At 42.4% G+C, this 18,225-nt stretch overlaps 2 protein-coding genes and 1 pseudogene across 2 annotated transcripts; all 3 read right to left on the reverse strand.

Annotated features, from left to right (window-relative positions):
- Positions 1-571: 571 nt before the first annotated feature.
- LOC146476791 (uncharacterized) lies at positions 572-1,783 on the reverse strand. The gene is made up of 2 exons (XM_085113867.1): positions 1,780-1,783; positions 572-1,585 (listed from the first exon to the last, which is right to left on the reverse strand). The coding sequence occupies exons 1-2, from the start codon at positions 1,781-1,783 to the stop codon at positions 573-575; spliced, it is 1,017 nt and encodes a 338-aa protein (XP_084969993.1). The 3' UTR covers position 572.
- Positions 1,784-3,477: 1,694 nt separating this feature from the next.
- Positions 3,478-7,489, reverse strand: LOC146476792 (uncharacterized; annotated as a pseudogene).
- Positions 7,490-14,953: 7,464 nt separating this feature from the next.
- Positions 14,954-17,596, reverse strand: LOC146476793 (uncharacterized). The gene has a single exon (XM_085113868.1). It carries the CDS (start codon positions 17,594-17,596, stop codon positions 14,954-14,956), a length of 2,643 nt encoding a protein of 880 aa, XP_084969994.1.
- Between the last annotated feature and the right edge of the window lie 629 nt (positions 17,597-18,225).

Consider the following 18,225-nt stretch of genomic DNA (forward strand, 5'->3'; position numbering starts at 1 on the left):
AAGGCTGATGCTGCTGGCTCATGGGTACACAAAAGTAACCATCTTTGAGATCTATCTTGATCATGAAATCCTTTTCCTGAATTATATGTTTGAGGAGGTGCAATCCCTCCATTTTGAAGTGTTGATACACTATGTGGGAATTTAACCTCTTGAGGTTGATCACTGGTCTGCTCCCCCCGTCTTTCTTCGGAACCAGAAATATTGGACTGATAAACTCCCTTTTCATTGGAGAGACCACCTGAATCGCCCCTTTTTGCAACATCGCTGCAATTTCCTGCTCTATGTTTTCTTTCTCTGACTGATTGTGAGATATATGAGGGGGCATATTTTTCTGGAGTGGAGTTTGTTGAAAGGGAATCACCACACCAGTGACTATTTGTAAAATGTACTGATCTTGTGTCAGTAATCTCCAATTGGTTTGAAAAAACTGGAGTCTCCCTGCCAATGGCAGAGACCTGCTTAAAACTGATGTGTCCAACCCTAGTTTTCTTAGAGCTGGTTGGATGTCTGGTGGTACTATCTGTAATGACGTCTCCAGAATTTCTTTTGCAATCTGGGGCTTGTCTTTTTGATTAAGGTGCTCTCTTTTTGACCCTGAATTTAACTGACTTGCCTTTTGGATATCCTTTGTAGTTAGAGCTCTTTCCTCGGAAGGAGACAGACTTGCCCCCACCTCTGCTCTGAAATGAGGGCCCACGACGAAAGGGCTGAGAGCTTCTGGAATCTTGCCTAGAATCCCTTCTGCCTCGGGAGACCTGAGGGGACAGCCGGGAAGTGGAACCAGTAATATGGTGTGAAATCTCCTTTGTAGATTTCCTAATCTTTGTTGGTGTACGGAGAGCCTTGTAGAACTTTTTCCCAAACAAAGTCCTATGAGACTTGGTTAATGAGGTCCTGTGTTTAGTAAGAAGTTTTTTGGCTTTCTTCATGTCCCCTGTGAGGCGAAAGAGGACTGCCAGCCTACGTGTATAAGAAAGGCTTACTTTTGCCTGTCCCAGAAGAGAGACAGACTGTTCCACCAGCCTAAGGCAGTCAAATAAATCGAGATCTTCACTGAATTCCCCAGTGCGAAGTTTTTCTAAAGTAAGCCATAATTTCCCAAGTGGTCCCATGACATTAGTGAGTCGGGACTGAACCTTGGATAGATTGTTGTCACTTTCACGACCATATGACTTTCCGAGAGACTCAAATATCTCGTCCAAATAATCATCGACTGCTGGGGTTTTGAGACAATCGATACTGGGTACTGGGTTGGAATCCAGGACTGTCTCATGAATGGATTTGTCTTTCACATAAGTAGTGAATTTGTCATTCACGTATTTCACCATGCCCTTTGTCAAGTCAAGCTTGTGACAGGCTTTGGTTTCCGTGTCAAAACGCACGTATTCATCACCCTCGTGCTTCGGCGGGGTGTTGTTACTGGTATCTCGCTCAGCTAGTTTTTGACGTTTCTTGTGAGCCGTGTGTCTACTATCCGACTTGCTGGAGTCACTGTCTTCACTCGATGAAGAGCCAGACTCACTGAAACTACTAGAACTGCTTGAGGACTCCTGACTTTGCCTCCGTGAAGCAGGTAACTGAGAGCCTTAGGACCGTTCCGTTGAAGGCGTAGAACTAACCCTCTTATCTGGGGTGTTTGCCTCATCTGAAACCGCAGTAGAAATCTCTTCGTTATCTGCCATCTGTATATTAGCTTTTCCAAGCAGGATGGCTGAATTTGCGAAGGATTCGAGCGAATTTTTGAAGCCGACGAGCAGCGGGAAGCGAACTAGCGCGAACCCATTTTGGAGAATGAAAGGGGAGAACACGGAAGCGAGGCTCTATAGCCTCGATTTGACTTTGAAATGGCTTGAATTGGCGGGAAAACAGGGAGAATACGCTATTATATCTTATTGAGGTTTGTGAAGTGAAATATAAGAACCTGTTTAGCCAAAAAAATTCCAACAGGTTCTTATATGCAGGGTTAAACTATTTTATCTATAATATTTTACCAGAAAGGTTGTCTTTAGAGATAAAAAAAATTGCACAGTGAAACTAAAAATGCACAATGTATGTTAAATGTGAACTGTTGTTATAAACAATTCGGCTACAATTAAAAGAATGTATCATTTGTATGTAATCTTGGGAACATATGTTGTGGTTCAATGTTCAAATCAGTTTGATTTTTTGAAACTGCTTTATTTTTTTCAAACGGGTTTTATTTTTTTGAAACTGGTTTGTTCTTGATTATAAGCATTTATTCTATAAAATACTGTAACAGTTTATAACGCAGAACAAACCATATATTATACTACAGTATTTTCTACTCCATAAAAATTAAGAACCTAATAAAGAACCTACTTAGCCTAAAATGCCAGTAAGTACCCCAAAATATAAGAACCTGTTTTGCCAAACTCTAAAAAAGTAGGTTCTTACACGCGGGTTTTTACTGTACATTAGAATATTGGCAAGAAATTCAAATTGAGCCCATTCTCTTATCATGCAAGATGAAATGACCCAATGAAAGTTTGACAACATAACATAACATAACATAACATAACATAACATAACATAACATAACATAACATACATAACATACATAACATAACATAACATAACATAACATAACATACATGACATAACATAACATACATAACATAACATACATAACATGACATGACATGACATGACATGACATGACATGACATGACATGACATGACATGACATAACATAACATAACATTTTATTCAGGAGGCTACAACACAATACAAAAAAAACATCCTGAAAAGGGAAATCGTGAGGTTAACCCTGTACAAAGCAATTTCCCTAACTAAAAACTTGCAAAATATTTTAAAATTTCTAGAACTAGATAAAATTTGATGGCTACTGATTCAATAAATATCCAAATAAATTTTAAGTCTACTCTTTAAAACAGATTATGATTCGGCATTTGGGACCACTCGGAGCTGTTGAGAAATTCGAATGTAAATAAACATCATTCATAAAAAAACTTGGCTAACTTGGTCATGGGGACTAGAAATAAGGTTCCCATCTGGATTTGTCTCTATTTTTGTATAATGCCACTTGATCATGCATTTCCAGGTGACGAACTTGCCTTAACATTTCACAAAGAGAATAACCGGGGGGGGGGGGGGGGGGGAACTCCAATATAAAGTAACAGGGATGGTCACTGTACCTCTTAGGGGTTAACATTTGTGGTTTGGTACTGCTTTGGGTGTCAAAATAGACCACCGTGAGAGTTCTTCTTGTACCTTTTAGGGTACTAAGCCGGGCAAAAAAGACAGGAGAACTTTTTGTCGGATGTTTAAGAATTGGGGTACCTCTTAGGGGTAAAAATAAATTCGAGCTATGCCCACACATTAAGATTCTGGTTTTAGGGGTCTGTAAACATTTCCGACAAACATCCCATCACTTTTATATGGGACCCCCCCCCCCCCCAAGGAAAACAACATTAAATAATATGTCATTATAATTTTATATAAATAATACCATGTTGTACTTTATTAAATAAAACACAAATGTGTATCTGTTACTACAACTCCCTTACACCCAACTAGCAGGTACTCTAAAAAAATTATTTTGAACCTTTTCAGCCCGTCCGTCAGCTTATATGTTTGAAGTTAACTTCAATTTGATGACTGAAAACCCATTCGTATCATTATTTATTAACAACTGATTTATTATAAAAGCCCTTTGAAATGGAATTTGACTAGTTGAGAAAATCATACAGCCTTGTCATAACGTATTTTATTAGGAGAACACAAACAGTCTAAACTCAGTGAAAAATCATTTTAAAAAATGTGTTCAAAACCATTAAGGAGATTTTGGATGTTCATACTAGGGGTCAAGGGGTAAAGGTTTGACAGGACTCTACATTAACCATAAGTGGCAAACTACAATTCTCCTTCCACTATTCTTGGGAAGATATTATCAAAATAAAATTGTGCCAAGACAGGAATGTTTGCTGCCCATGTTTCATCCCTTTCTATTTTTACAATAGCTATATCCTTTGTTGTCCACACAACAAAATAACAACTTCCTATGTGAGAAGTACATTTCTCCCTGGACCTGATGCCAATAAACATGGTCTTTTTTTAAGGCGTAGCCCTGTTCATTTCACATTTTTCAAGGCAAAATGTTGTTGACTCCACTGCCTCTTCTATTGTCATATTCCGTTCCGTGTATGGACACTTCACCTCAAGGACAGTTTCTTCATCAATAATGTCATCAGGGGACGCACCAAGAATTCCAGAAGAAAGAAACCAGATTCCAGTTTCTTTCACAGTTTCTTTCTGACCCTGTTTTGAGGGTGAATGCTTTAACCCATTACGCATCGTGCCGGCCGTAGCCGGCCGCGCGAAAAGGCCCCCTCTAAGTCCCGTGCCGGCCAAAACCGGCCGCGCGAAGGCCTGAACGCGAAAAAGCCCTCCCCACCCTCCAGGGTCTTTTTTGTCTATTTTTGTTGTCATAGATACCAAGAGGACATATTAACCAATCAGATGCTGTGTTTTGCGCAGTTTTTGACAGGTGATGAGAGGAGCCACGAGGTCTTGAGTTTCGGAGAATTTTTTTCTCACGCACGATCGAATTACGATGGCTGAAAACATGGATCACATTTCAGACGACGCATCAGTTCCTGAGGACTCAGGCGACAAAGAAAGTTTCTATGGGTTTCCTCTAGGGGGGAATAATTCTAACAGCGATTCCGATCTTGATTTCAGCGAATTATCGAGTGATGGAGAAGAAAACGAAGAAGACGGAGACGCACAATCAGAGGTAAGCGATGAAGAAGCAGACCCTGATGAACTTCGATGGACCGATCAGCTTACGGATCTTCACATTCCTGATTTTGTTTCGGCTACCGGCATTAATTTTGAGCTTCCTGATAACCCCACACTATTCAATTTCTTTTCAGCTTTTGTGGGCGATGATTTATTGGAGCAGATCGTGAATGAAACAAACCTTTACGCTCGCCAAAAGTTTGCAGATTCCCCTGCTCGCCTCGCTAAATTTCAACCTGTCACGCTCGGGGAAATCAAGGCTTTCATTGGGATAAATATAATTATGGGCATGGTGAGGCAACCCAGTTTGAATTCCTACTGGTCAAGCGATGACTTTTTCGGAAATGTAGGTATTAAGAAGGTAATGCCCAGAAATAGGTTTCAAGAAATAAATAATTTTTTGCATTTCAATGATTCATCGCGCGAAGTGGCCCGTGGCAATCCCGGTCACGATCGACTCTTCAAGGTAAGACCCGTTCTAAATTATGTTCGATCCAAATTCGAGACCAATTTCAAGCCGACTAAAAATATTGCCGTCGATGAAGGAATGATCGCATTTAGAGGTAGGCTTTCTTTTCGTCAATACATGCCGGCAAAACCGACGAAATATGGGATCAAGGTGTGGATGGCCTCCGACTCGAGCAACAGGTACGTTTTGAATTTCGATGTTTATTTAGGTAAAGATGTGCGCAATCAGCGAATCCATGGGTTGGGCTACGATGTTGTTACCAAGCTGATCACCCCTTTCATGAACAAGAATCATCATGTTTATTTTGATAATTTTTTTAGTTCAGTTAGGTTAGTAGAACATTTACGGGTCCAAAAAACTTACGCTTGTGCGACCATTCGGGTAAATCGCAAAGACTTGCCGCCATGTGCTCGGCAAAGATTGCGTCCCGGAGACAAGGTTGTTCGCCAGAAAGGTAAGATTGTTTTTACGAAGTGGCACGACAAACGGGATGTCAGTGTCATTTCTACAAATATAAACCCTAATACCCCAGATGTTGTCATTCAAAGACGCAATCAACAGGTCCGCAAGCCAGCTGTGATCGGCCTCTACAATGCAAATATGGGGGGTGTTGATCTCGCCGACCAATTTCGGAATTACTATTCTGTTGGTCGTTCAAGCAAGAAATGGTATAAGTATTTGTTTTGGTATGCCATTGATGTTTCTGTCTGTAATGCTTTTATTTTACAGAATCATTTTCTTACCGGGGCAGGTAGGTCTAAACTAAAGCAAGCCGATTTTCGCACTAGGCTTTCTAAGCAGCTAATTGCGGGGTTTTCTTGCACCGTTTCGGCCGCGCAATCATCTAAGCGTCGGAAAATTGACGATCTTTCTCTTGAGGAGGGCAACGCAGGTAAGCATTTCTGCGAAAAAATCCAGGGTAGGAAAAGGCAGTGTGTTCGGTGCAAGAGGGTGGGAATTAAGACTCCCTCGGGGCGGGCTGTGGAAACTAGTTTTCAATGCGTACAGTGCGGGGTAGCTTTATGTCAAGTCAATTGTTTTAATGTTTATCACGCGGTTAACCCAGTTTAAACTTCTTCGTTTCCTTAGTCCTCAACTGCTGCGAAATCCATGACGTGATCTGCAAAAGAGCTCAACGGTAAAGTAATGTTAATGTACATAGTATTGGCTGTAATATTTGGCTTCTGTTTGGCCTGTAATTATTCATAATTTGGCTTTTGTTTACCTTGTATTTTTCGCCTTGTCGCGCGGTGACTAAAATTTTTTGATTTTTGGTTTTCAGATTGGCTTTTTAACACCATTTTGGCCTTTCTTTGTCCACATTTTGGCATATTTTGGCCTTTCAGTCTATGCTGCTTTGAATAAACTTTACTTTGAAACCCGATCTTGTGTGTGTGTTTACTGCGCATATGGTTAATATTTAACTCTCGCGTAACGTGGTTAATAATTAACAAAGGCCGGAGTACCGGGGGGTCATGCGCACGCTCGCCTATTGGTGCATAATGGGTTAATGGCTTCCTCCTCATTGTTCACTCCCCATTGAACTGCCTTTACCCTTGATCAGTCATACTCTCCAAGAAGACGTTTTAGAAGTGAAGGAGTGATTCTTTTTGCATTGAGGACAGAGCCGAAGTTACTACCTGTAAGGGGACCCTTTCTCACCAAATGAATTTGCGTAACTTTGGATGACGCATTCTTTGAATATCCACTAAATCAAACATTTCCATGGTGGTTAGAATGAGATTGCAGTAACTAAACGGTTTCCACTTTGCACCTCCAATTTTATCCTTTTTCGATAAAGTACAGTTCCAGTCTCCCCCGACAATTAGCAAGGTGAGTTCAGATTTATTGATAATGCAATTGTTGAGCTCTTGCATGAATTGGTGTTGATTGACCTGGTCATTAGGTGTGTAGACATTGCGCAGTGATAATTTTTGGCCATTCAGAGTCATTGTAATAAGCACTATTCTGCCTGAGTCATTTGCATAACAATAGTCAACTCTTGGTTGCACACACACCTTTACTATGCTTGGTGCCATATGAGAAAAGTAGCTTGCCACCCCATTCTTTTCTCCAGATATTTTCATCGGCTTGTTCTGAATATGTTTCTTGTAAAAAATAAATGTTTGCTTTTTGGTCTTTTAGGTATGAAAATATACTCCTCCTCTTGATTTGATCCCTGATTCCCCGAACGTTCAATGATAAGACATCAAATTTGGACGAATTACCTGCACTCATATTAGATGATAACAAATAAAAGAAAAAAAAAATTTAAGTTATAAAAAAAAAAAAAGAAAATAAGCTATAAACAATCTAAACAAAGGCACACAGACAAAGAAACAATAATAAACGGTAACAACACGAAAACAAAACAGCACAAGAGAGGGCAACTAAACCTTTTTGAAAGTAAGATAAGGAGATAAATCACTGTTCCAAACAGATAGAGTCCGTCCCCTTCTCCCAAAATACTTGGCAGGCTACAGGGATTTGAGGTCTCTTCAACGAATTAGGAGACCATCAAGTCCTAATTCGTTGATCTTGATGGGTCTCCTATCCGTTGAGGTCTTCACGTAAATTGTTCTGTCCATACACCACACGCTCAATACCTCACCATCTCTAGACATGATGAGGCGGCGGAAGGAAGTTAGGTTTTCGTTGATGAAGATCTGTGTTGATTCTACTCTTGTTGCGTAGGAAGAGTTGGGGAAGTGGTCGGCCAGTCTGATGTTTTTAAGGTTTAATCTTGCTCGGTAGAGCTTCGTCTTAACTTTAACACTGATGAATTTGGCAATTATTGCCTTGTTGCCCTGATTATTCAATTTATGTGATATTCCTATGTCATCGGGGCTGACAGGGACCTCGAGCGCCTCCGCTATTTTAAGGATAGTGTCTTCTGGCAAGTTGTATGCACTTTCTGGAATGCTGTGGAATTCAAGAGAGTTCTTTCTGGTATATTGTTCTAAACGGTCCTCTAGGTCGTAAAGCTCTGATATTTCCTCTTCTTGCTTGTTCATTCGCCTCTTAGCACCAATTAGCTCTTTCTCCGTAGCTGCAAACAGAAGGTCCAATATAGGGTTTTCAATCCCGCATCCCGCCGCAATTATTCATTCCATCCTGCCACCATGAAAATTTTCATCCCAATCCCGCCTTCCCAAACCCACGTTGCTTTAGCTCACCGCTAAATTTCAACTGATAGACAATTTATAGCTTTTACAGTATTGATAATGTTCTCTCATTATGGAGAGGGGCAAAGACTTTCTGCTTATTTCGATCACAAAACGGGTTGTTCCTCGGTGTGTTTATACTGAGAAGCAAAAGTGAAAATTCCCGCTTACTGAGGATTGAACTAAGTGGTCACTCTTTTTCTGGACATATTTTGGCTGGGTTACTAATATTTAATTTTAACGTTGAAAAGATACACACTTACGTCAATTCACTTGACCGGCAGGTTGAGGAGGTTCTGGAGAATCCTAGCTTTGTTGTTAGTCTCTTAAGTTGCCCATGTTTGTCTTTTAAAAATGTTTTCCTGTGGAAATCAATTGTCATTGGGGCGCGTTGATGTGGTGGTTGGTGCGTTGGAATTCAGATCTGAAGGTAGATGGTTCAAGGTCCAGTCACTGCCATCGTGCTGTTTCCTTAGACAAGAAACGTTACCCCACTTTGTCTCTCTCAACTCAGAAGTATAAATGGGTAGTCGGCGACATGACAAGAAAAGTTGGTCTCCTGGTTTTGGCTTGACTTTAAAAAACAAATCGACTGTTAAACCGAACAGACCGTCCAAATCGAGATGTTGCGCCAATGACAAAGTCTACATCTCGAGTAATCTGAAGATTCTCCGAATTGCTTTCTTCACCCGCACAACTTTCTTTGTCGCTGCTTGAGTCAAATTCCGTCACTTCGTCTTCCACAGTACTGTCCTGCTCATCTTGGTGTTGTGTGTCTTCGGTTCCGCTGACATTGGCAGTTGACGGAAGAATAACTTTTTCACCAACCTGGATTTCTTTCTGATATAGATAATCTGGAAGCTTTCCAGCCCTTGCCATGGTGGTTTCTTGGTGCACACTTCTCTGTCGCACAGAAGACCCGTGTGCTCTCGCCCATTCTCACATCATTGAAATCTCATCTTTGTTGGCTTTAATTGCTGGAGGTAGTGGGGTGGATGGTACTTCAAAAAGGCACGGCTTGTTGCCTGGAGTGCAAACTTGAACTTGAATCTTGCTTACACCTGGACCATTTCAGGAAACGGTGACTCTCAGGATCTGACACAAAAACTCCGTCTCAGTGAGGTACACATCGAACCCACTTCATTCCAATCACTGCCGTATTTGATAAGGGGTTGGTAATCCCCGTAGAGGCCAATTCCATCTCTCTTGGTGACGACTGATACTATATGTTGATCGGTGGTGTATGCAACATAAATCAGCTGTAAATCAATGACGTGAATTGATTCAAATTTCTTGGGATTTCTCTCTTTCTAAAAGCTAATTTGGTTGCTTTCAAATTCTTTGTTCTTGTAAACATCCCGCTAGCCTTCTAAATGTTGAGCAATATGCTTTCTTAAAGTTGGAACATTACCATCTGCATTTATGCCAAGCTCATGGAGTTTATCAAGGATCATCTGGCGAGTCTTTAGTCGTTCCAGTTCCAACACAACTGCGCCTTTGGTTAACTGACGAAAGCTAATTGGCGAGCCTTTGCCACACTAAAAAATCACTACATCGTGGCCTCAACATCTTTTATAACAGTTTGAATTTTTGTGATCGGGCTGTGAAGCTGGGCTAAAAGAACATTTGAAGACCCAGTGGTACTGTCAAAACTTAGGAAAAGCAAGCTTCCGAATGGATGGGTTGTGATGCTTATAGGGTTAGGATACATGCTGACTTGATTATGTTCAGTGTGCTTGTCAAACTCGGGGATGATGGAAAGTGCAACAAGGTCAAGGGAATTCAGATATGATATCATCTTATCTTCTGTCAGTTTCAGAACAGCCATGGGATCTTGTCGATCCTTGTTTAGAACGAAGTCGTTTTTTGGAATAAGTTTCCTAACTGCAGTCTTTGTCGAATACTCCTCATTTCTTCACCAGATTTGCCGCTTTTGCTCACATAATCAAGCGCACAAGGAAGACTAGTGCTGTTGTCTAAAGTTGTCACAGAAGAAACTAAGACCTCTGTAACTGGGTTCGTTCTGAGAAAACTCTGGTGAGGGTCGAGGGTTGCTTTTGACAAAAGGAATGTCTACTTTGACAGTGAGACCGACGTTCTTCTTTTCCCGAGGATGAAACTCAATTGCAGGCTTAAAGTGCCTATGAACTGAAAATTGTTTTCATTTGGTTTTAAAGTTTACCTTTAAAAATACAGGTTTCCAAAGTTTGAAAACTGTAGACTTAATAATGACGATTTTGCAAGCCTATAAAGTTGTGCTATTTTACTCTCAAAAATGGTATTTGAATCACGCGGCCAAAATACCACGTGATATCAACCTCTGACGTCACTTTGTTGCCACATTCGTTCCCGCATTATGGAGGAAAAGAGGCAGCGAGGGCGGTATTACGTTGCTGGTATGCCAAACCAGCAAAGCTGCCAAAACAGATCGTTTACTCCGGGGATATGAATGTACCAATTTCCCGCTGATCCGGCTGTGAGGGCCAAATGGATCCAGTTTGTCCGCAGAGATAGGCATGATTTCAAGAACCGGACGTCAAAATACACTTCACTCTGTTCGGCTCATTTTGAGGATTCGTGTTATGAACGCAGTTTATCGGTTCTAAGCAGCATGGAGGCCACGGGGATGAAAGTAAAGTATTCCCAACAAGGGATACTACTACTCCACCAGGTCAAGAAGAACATAGCGAGCGAAGTAAACACATTGGCAATTTCCCTGCAGCAACGGTACTCTAGCGAACCTACTAAGTTCTCCACTTTGCATTCTGTACATTGGCACCCGAAAATATGAAGTCAACGTTAAAACAGAAATGAGCTTACAGCAAAAACGTCAGGCCATTCAAAATGAAAAAAAAGATCTCATATTTTGATAGGTCTTTTGACGATCGAAAGATCAGACAGCCAGATTCAGGATGTAAGATCAACGAGTCGCTAGCTCAAAGTAAATCCGTTCGGACATTGCTGCGCACAGGTTAAGAATAGAAAAATACCTATACTGACCAACTGTTTACAGGAACTCTTTTCTCATATCGCGCTTCCAGCACTGTTGGTGTAAGGCCATCTTCACCTAATTTTTCGTTGACTTTGATTTCCTTTCCCGTGTTCTCGTCGCCAGTGTCAACTTGGGCCAGAGGTTCGTCTTGATATGGCGTAATTTCGCTATAAATTACATCGTAATCTTCATCGTTTCCCTCTTCGACATCTTCGTCCTCGGGGTTACCGGACATATCTGAAAATTCGCTCACTTCCCAACAAGGCACTTAAACAACGCAAACAAACCCGTGGCAACAAAGTGACGTAACGGTTTGGTGAATTTGGAAAAATCTCAGCCCATTCCCCTGACCATTTTTTAGGGTAAAATAGCACGACTTTGAAGGCTTGTAAAATCGTCATTTTTAAGCCTAGTGTTCTCAAACGTTTGAAACCTACATTATTTAAGGTAACCTTTAAAACTAAATAGAAACAATTTTCGGTTCCTAGGCACTTTAAGTGCCGTGCCATCATTCGCAAAAACTGACGGAAAGACTGTGACAAGATGGTTGTCCATCAGTGGTTTAGCCTCCGATATATCGGACGTTTGTAAATGCGCTAAACTCAATTGCTTAACAACACTGGATGTAGTAGTGTATCCTGCTTGTCTTTTTAGCATGTTTGCTCAGATGGCCCCCAAGATGGTGTCATCTATGGGGTACTCAAGCTTGTTTTGAATAAGGCAGTTTAGCTTCACCGCAACCACAGCAGCTGTTAACTCAAGACGTGGTATAGATATCACTTTAAGGGGCGCTACGCGGGATTTACCAAGGACAAAGGAACAGTAAGCGACGCCTTCCTCATCAACAATTCGTAGATACGACACAGCACCGTAACGATATTCTGATGGGTCGGAGAAATGGTGTAGCTCAACTCTGGCAACTGCGCTAAACCCTGAAGGCTTGAAACATCTACAATCCTGGCCAAAAATTCCCGGGACAGGAACACAAAATACCATTGTCAGTGAACATTTTCATTTTCCATACCTTAAGCCGGTCTTTAACATTTTTATTAAGCTGTCTTTGCAATTTTTGGAAAGCCCCCCTTCCCCCCAAACAATGTTGAGCGCAACTGGAATCATTCGCACTGTAGATAAACTCAGCATCGTAACAACATTGCTTGGGGGCGGGGAGACAGTTCGTGATTAATTTTGCAAATCGTCCCATTATTTTTGGCCAGGATTGTCTGATTTTTGCGTTGCTTTTAAATTGGCAAATTATATCATTTTGAAGACATTTTGGAGGTTCCTTTTGTTAAAGTGAAGAGTTTTATGGCCATCCCCATCATCAACTCGCCGTAAAAAGTGAAAGTTACAGTCGTGAATATTGGAATAAGAGATGGGGAACGGATATTTGTTTTCAGACGTTGATATGCGTGCGCGTAGTTATTTTGCAAAGTATGCACATAAAAAGAGGCACAGACAGAGATAAAAATCTTTCGAAAACTGTAGCCAAATGGAGAGGGTATATCTTATCAGCGATGGTCCTTAGTTAGATGCAGTCCACTTGCCTGTTCCCAGAGAGGTTAGGAGCCGAGATGTTGGATATAAAGACGAAAACCTTTTTGCGACCTCCGACGCCCTCTTAGTTTTGCGTTAGGCAGGTGCCATTGACAACACCAACACAAATTTTAAAAGAATACGAGATGGCGCTTTTCCCACTTTTGGAGACAAATATCACTTAAAGAGCAGAAACGTTTAATTCCTAGCGGTGGCTGTTTTGCCAAATCGCGCGTATTGCGTGACCAGTCAAAACAGATACAATACGTCATCAAAACATTTGCCCGAACATTTCTCCGCTACATTTCTCACCACTATAAAGTCATTTTGTGATGTTTGTTGGCACTCTATTACCTTTTTCAGCGTGTAAAGGCTTTCTTTATCATTTGATTGCCATGCTGAAATGCTTTCCTAAATGCATTTCACAAAGTAAATCTATTTTCGAACATTTCTCACCCCATTACGTAAAAATAATTCAAAATCAGCTTAGATTTTTTATTGCGACACGGGTGAGAAATGTTGCCAAAGTACTAAGACGAACTTGTGCTGTGATCAAAAGGGGTAGAATAGAAGAGGAAACAATCTTTCTTTCATTGGGAGAAAAGTTTACCTGGAAACAAGCCATTTTCTTCCCTGCAACACGATTTGAATGAGCGAGAAATGACCGCGAGAACTGTTACGTATTGAAACATAGCAAGTTGAATGTCACGCAGTGCGTGACTTACAGCTTAACTGGCTTTGAACGGAGCAGTCTTTGTATGAAGTGCAGTTATTTTCCCTTACGTTTGAGTGAAAAGCTACAACCACGTTAAAGAAATAATGTGACGGTGTTGCTTGAGTTTCTTACGCTACTAGTTGGTTCTATTGTCCTGAAGGGAAAGCACGAAAATGGAACTAGAGCAATTCCCCCTACTATTCTGCTATTCTGGTGTGCGATGTTGTCTATCACTGCAGTAGTACTATCATCCAAAGTACTTAAAAACGCCCGCGTAAATTTTTATACCAACAATTTGCAACACTAGTAATGTTCTTGCTGTAATTTCTTCCTCAAAATATCGGTTTATGAGGATAAGTCTGCTTACCATGCAGTCTACATAATGTACATACGATGAGATTGTGGAGATCCCCTGCTAAGGCCATAAGGACACAGTGTGGCATTTTGGTGAGATCACGCCAAAGCTATTTGCGCCAAGCTTACCCAACGGGTAAAAAGAGTAACTTCCTTGACTTGATTACTGGCCAAAGCAAAAATACGCACCATATGACGTGGTTGACCGCCAGTAACTTACATTCCAATGTTTCCACTTAGCAAATACGCACGGTAACTCCTTACAACAAGAACGCACGGTCTAAGTCCTCTTTTCCATGACGAGTAAAAAATGCGACCATATGTAACCCTTGAGACTTGAAACAACATTAACTTCATGTACAAGCAATAAAACGCATGTAATATTTATCTTTTCTAAAGATATAATGAGTTTTTTGCAAAACCACTTTTTCAGACAATCCTGGCCAAAAATTCCCGGGAGAGGAACACAAAATACCATTGTCAGTGAACATTTTCATTTTCCATACCTTAAGCCGGTCTTTAACATTTTTATTAAGCTGTCTTTGCAATTTTTGGAAAGCCCCCCTCCCCCCCAAACAATGTTGAGCGCAACTGGAATCATTTGGACTGTAGATAAACTCAGCATCGTAACAACATTGCTTGGGGGCGGGGGGGCGGGGAGACAGTTCGTGATTAATTTTACAAATCATCCCATTATTTTTGGCCAGGATTGTAGGTACTGAGAATGTTCTTAAACTGTTTAGTTCTCGTAGCCATCCTCGCCAAGTCACATAATCCTCTTCCGATATTTCTTCGTCCCATCCGTATTTCTGGTTACAGAAGCTCTGCAGTAGGCTCTTTGCATGAAGGATAACTGGTGGCACGAACCCCAGGGGGTCATACATCAAGCTAACGACCGACAATATTCTTCTGCGGGTTGGGGCCCTTTCCTGGTTCAAAATTCAGAAGCTGAAGCTGTCTGTCTCGATGTCCCACTGGACACCCAATGTCCGTTCTGTAGGAAGATCATCCAAGTCAAGGTTGACAACTGAGGGTGCTCTCTCCATTATTGGTACCGAAGCGATTAGGTTCCTGTCGTTACTAATCCACTTGGTCAGGCGGAACCCTCCTCTAGACAGCAATTCACACAACTGGCTGGACAGTCGTACTGCTTCCTCTGTGGTAGCCACGAACTTTAAGCAGTCATCCACATAAAAGTTCCGACTGACGGTGTCGATAGTTTCGGAATCGAACTCGCCTTGATCATCCAAAGGCGTCCTCTTCAGACTAAAACTTGCACAACTAGGTGATGATGTGGCACTGAACAAGTGTACAAGCATTTGGTGATCGACCGGCTCTTCTGTCAAATGACCATTGGGCCAGCAAAGGAATCTCAACGCATGACAGTCTTCAGGGGCCACACGAACTTGGTGGAACATGCCTTCTATATCGGCTACCACTGCAACCGGTTCTTGACGGAAGCGTATGAGGACACCCACAAGTCCATTCGTCATGTCTGGTCCCTGAAACAGCTGATTGTTCAGCGATGAGCCCTTGAATTTGGCCGCGCAATCAAATACAACTCTAACCTTTCCTGGCTTTTGTGGATGGAAAACCGGATGATGGGGCAGGTACCAGACTGGTGTATCTTCATTAACTTCTAGTTCTTCATGGGGTACTTGTCTTGCATAACCACTTGAGACGTAACAGTCACTTGTTTCCTTGTACTTCTCAAACAGGTGTGGATCGCGCTGAAAGCGTTTCTTTAGGTTGTTTAGTCTCTTCATAGCAAATTCTCGACTGTTTGGAAGGCGTACAGACTTCTTTCTCCACGGTAACCCCAGTTGATAGTGACCATTCACGATCTTCACGGAAGCTTCCGTTAGCGCCAAGGCTCTACGGTCTTCTACGGACATCGCAGTCTTTGAGGCTACAATAGGCTCGTTAAAGTCATTTCTAAAAATTCTCTCCATTTGCTGGTGAAGCATTGCATCATCATGGCGAACAAAGTTCACACTGAAACAATTGTTTGCGCATGAATTCAAAGGTCCCATAAGAGTCCATCCGAGAGGGGTGGATACAGCATAAGGTTGACCACGCCTACCGCGCCTCTGGTCGCACACCCAGTGAGCTTCAGGAATGTCACAGCCGATGAGTAACGACACTTCGTCAGACTGAATTCTGGGAAAATTTATTCCCTTGAGATGAGACCACTTATCAGTATCTTCCTTCGTGGGAGCACCCCCTCGAGGCAGACGTAAAGGGTCTACAGCCCAGACCCTACTTAGCGTGATTTCTTCATGCAGGTTAATTCCCCTTGCCACCAGAGACACCTCGAGACCATTTTGACAATCAGATGCCTCGTTAACGGTTGTTAGCGTGAATTCCTTTGGAAGTCCAGATACGCCAAGTTTCTCCAACAGGCCAACATCACATAACGACACGTGTGATCCTGGGTCGAGGAAAGCGTTTGTCACAATTTCGCCGTTCTGGCCCTGTCCCTTCACAACGACTGGAACAATCCTTAAGCAAACATTCTTCCCAGACTCTGTGGCACTGCAACAACCAGACTCTCCGGCCCCGCTGACGATATTGATACTGGCACTATTTGCATCAGGGGAGGCTGCTGCTTTGTTAGAAGGGGTGTTACCATCATTGTTCTTCCTCTGAAGATGCAGCATGGTGTGGTGTTTCCAGCCACAGCCATTCACTTGGCATTTCATCTTGCCTCCAGAATTTATGGCTAAATGACCACTTCCAAAACAATTATCACATAGCCCAGCCTGTCTGACGAAACTTTTCCTCTCACCTGGGGTCATCGCTTTCATACGTTTACAGTTCGCAAGCCAGTGTTGACCAGAACACAGAGGAGAACTGGGAACGGGAGAAGTAACGTTTGGATGAGATCCATCTCTGGTTCCAATTTGCGTTGCAAAGCTCTTCCCTTTGCTTCGGTGGTCAGCGGGTTTCTCCTTTGATTGCTGCTTAATACGCCGCTCTTTCTCTGGAGATGAACCCACAAATTCTCCATACATTGTGTTGGCCAACATAGCCCTTTCCTCCACGAACTTTGCCAAATGCGAGAAAGTCGGCTCAACACCTTGCAAGGTCAGCTGGCCAGCGGTGTCAGCCCACTTAGACTGCAAGTGAACAGGGAGGCGTCTCATTATCTTCACGAGTTTGTCGGAGCGGTTTATATCCGCTTCGTAGCCCATTTGGACGAGGGTAAGTGCGCAGTTCTGCATCTCAACAGATAGATCAGACAAACTAACGACATCCGTAGCTCTTAACTGAGGACCGTCCACTATCTTTGCGATGTGCGCATGCGCAATGACATGTTTCCGGCCAAACCTATGGTAGAGAATCTCTTTAGCCTTCTCGTAACCTTGTTCTGGTGGAGATATAGCGCAATTCTTGATGGCTTCCTTGGCCTTTCCAGTGCAGAGCTGGATGAGGTAGGTGAGTCTTGATTCGGCATCTCGAGCCCTTTTTGCGTTGTTGACTTCAAAGTTATTAACGAACAGCCAGTAGCTCAGTGGATTGCCATCAAAGGTTAGGAGCTCTCTTTTTGGCATTTCAAGTGCTTGTTGGTGGGAATCAGCCATCATCTGTAAGGCTTCGTGTTGTTGCCCCAAAACCTGTTGCAGCTGTTGCGATCCAAGGACATCTGCACCACTGGTATAGTCCGGGGAGGTCCCGGGTGCCACGGCTCCGCGCTTGGGTTGAGCTCCGATCTCGAATAATTTCTCCTTACTTGATTTGGGTCCTCACGGGGAAGAGGTGCTCTGGCTAAGGGTTTTCCACCCACTTCTTCTTTGTAGACTGGTTTCCTCTCAGACTTAGGGTATTCGGTGCCTGCGTAAACTCCATCAGTCCCCTTGGCTTTCTCTATTTCTTCTTCTGCTTTTAATAACGCGAGGCGACGTTTGAGTTCATCTTCCTGAGTTTTCATTTCAGGAATTTGCCGCTCCATTTCCTCGCTCCATTTCCTGGCGCTTCATGAGGCTCTTTAGTTCCACTTCTCGGCGAAGTAAGTCAGCTTTAGCCTTTTTCGATTTGTCACTTGCACGCGAACTCGACTTTGAACTCTTTGACTTCGAGGTCCCTGATTCAACCTGTGAAGGTGAGACGTGACAAGCAGAGGTGTTAAAATTCTGTTCATGAGTGGACGGTGGCGTTTCAACTTTCCGAAGCCATTCTTCCACACGTTCATCAAACTCCTTTCTGTTAATCA

This window comes from Pavona decussata, unplaced genomic scaffold (assembly GCF_977016875.1).
Source record: "Pavona decussata unplaced genomic scaffold, jaPavDecu1.1 SCAFFOLD_72, whole genome shotgun sequence".
NCBI classification, from domain to species: Eukaryota; Metazoa; Cnidaria; class Anthozoa; order Scleractinia; family Agariciidae; genus Pavona; species Pavona decussata.

Excerpts from the sequence above, each read along its gene's own strand:
- LOC146476793 (XM_085113868.1), bottom strand. The coding sequence starts at position 17,596 with ATGGCTGATTCCCACCAACAAGCACTTGAAATGCCAAAAAGAGAGCTC.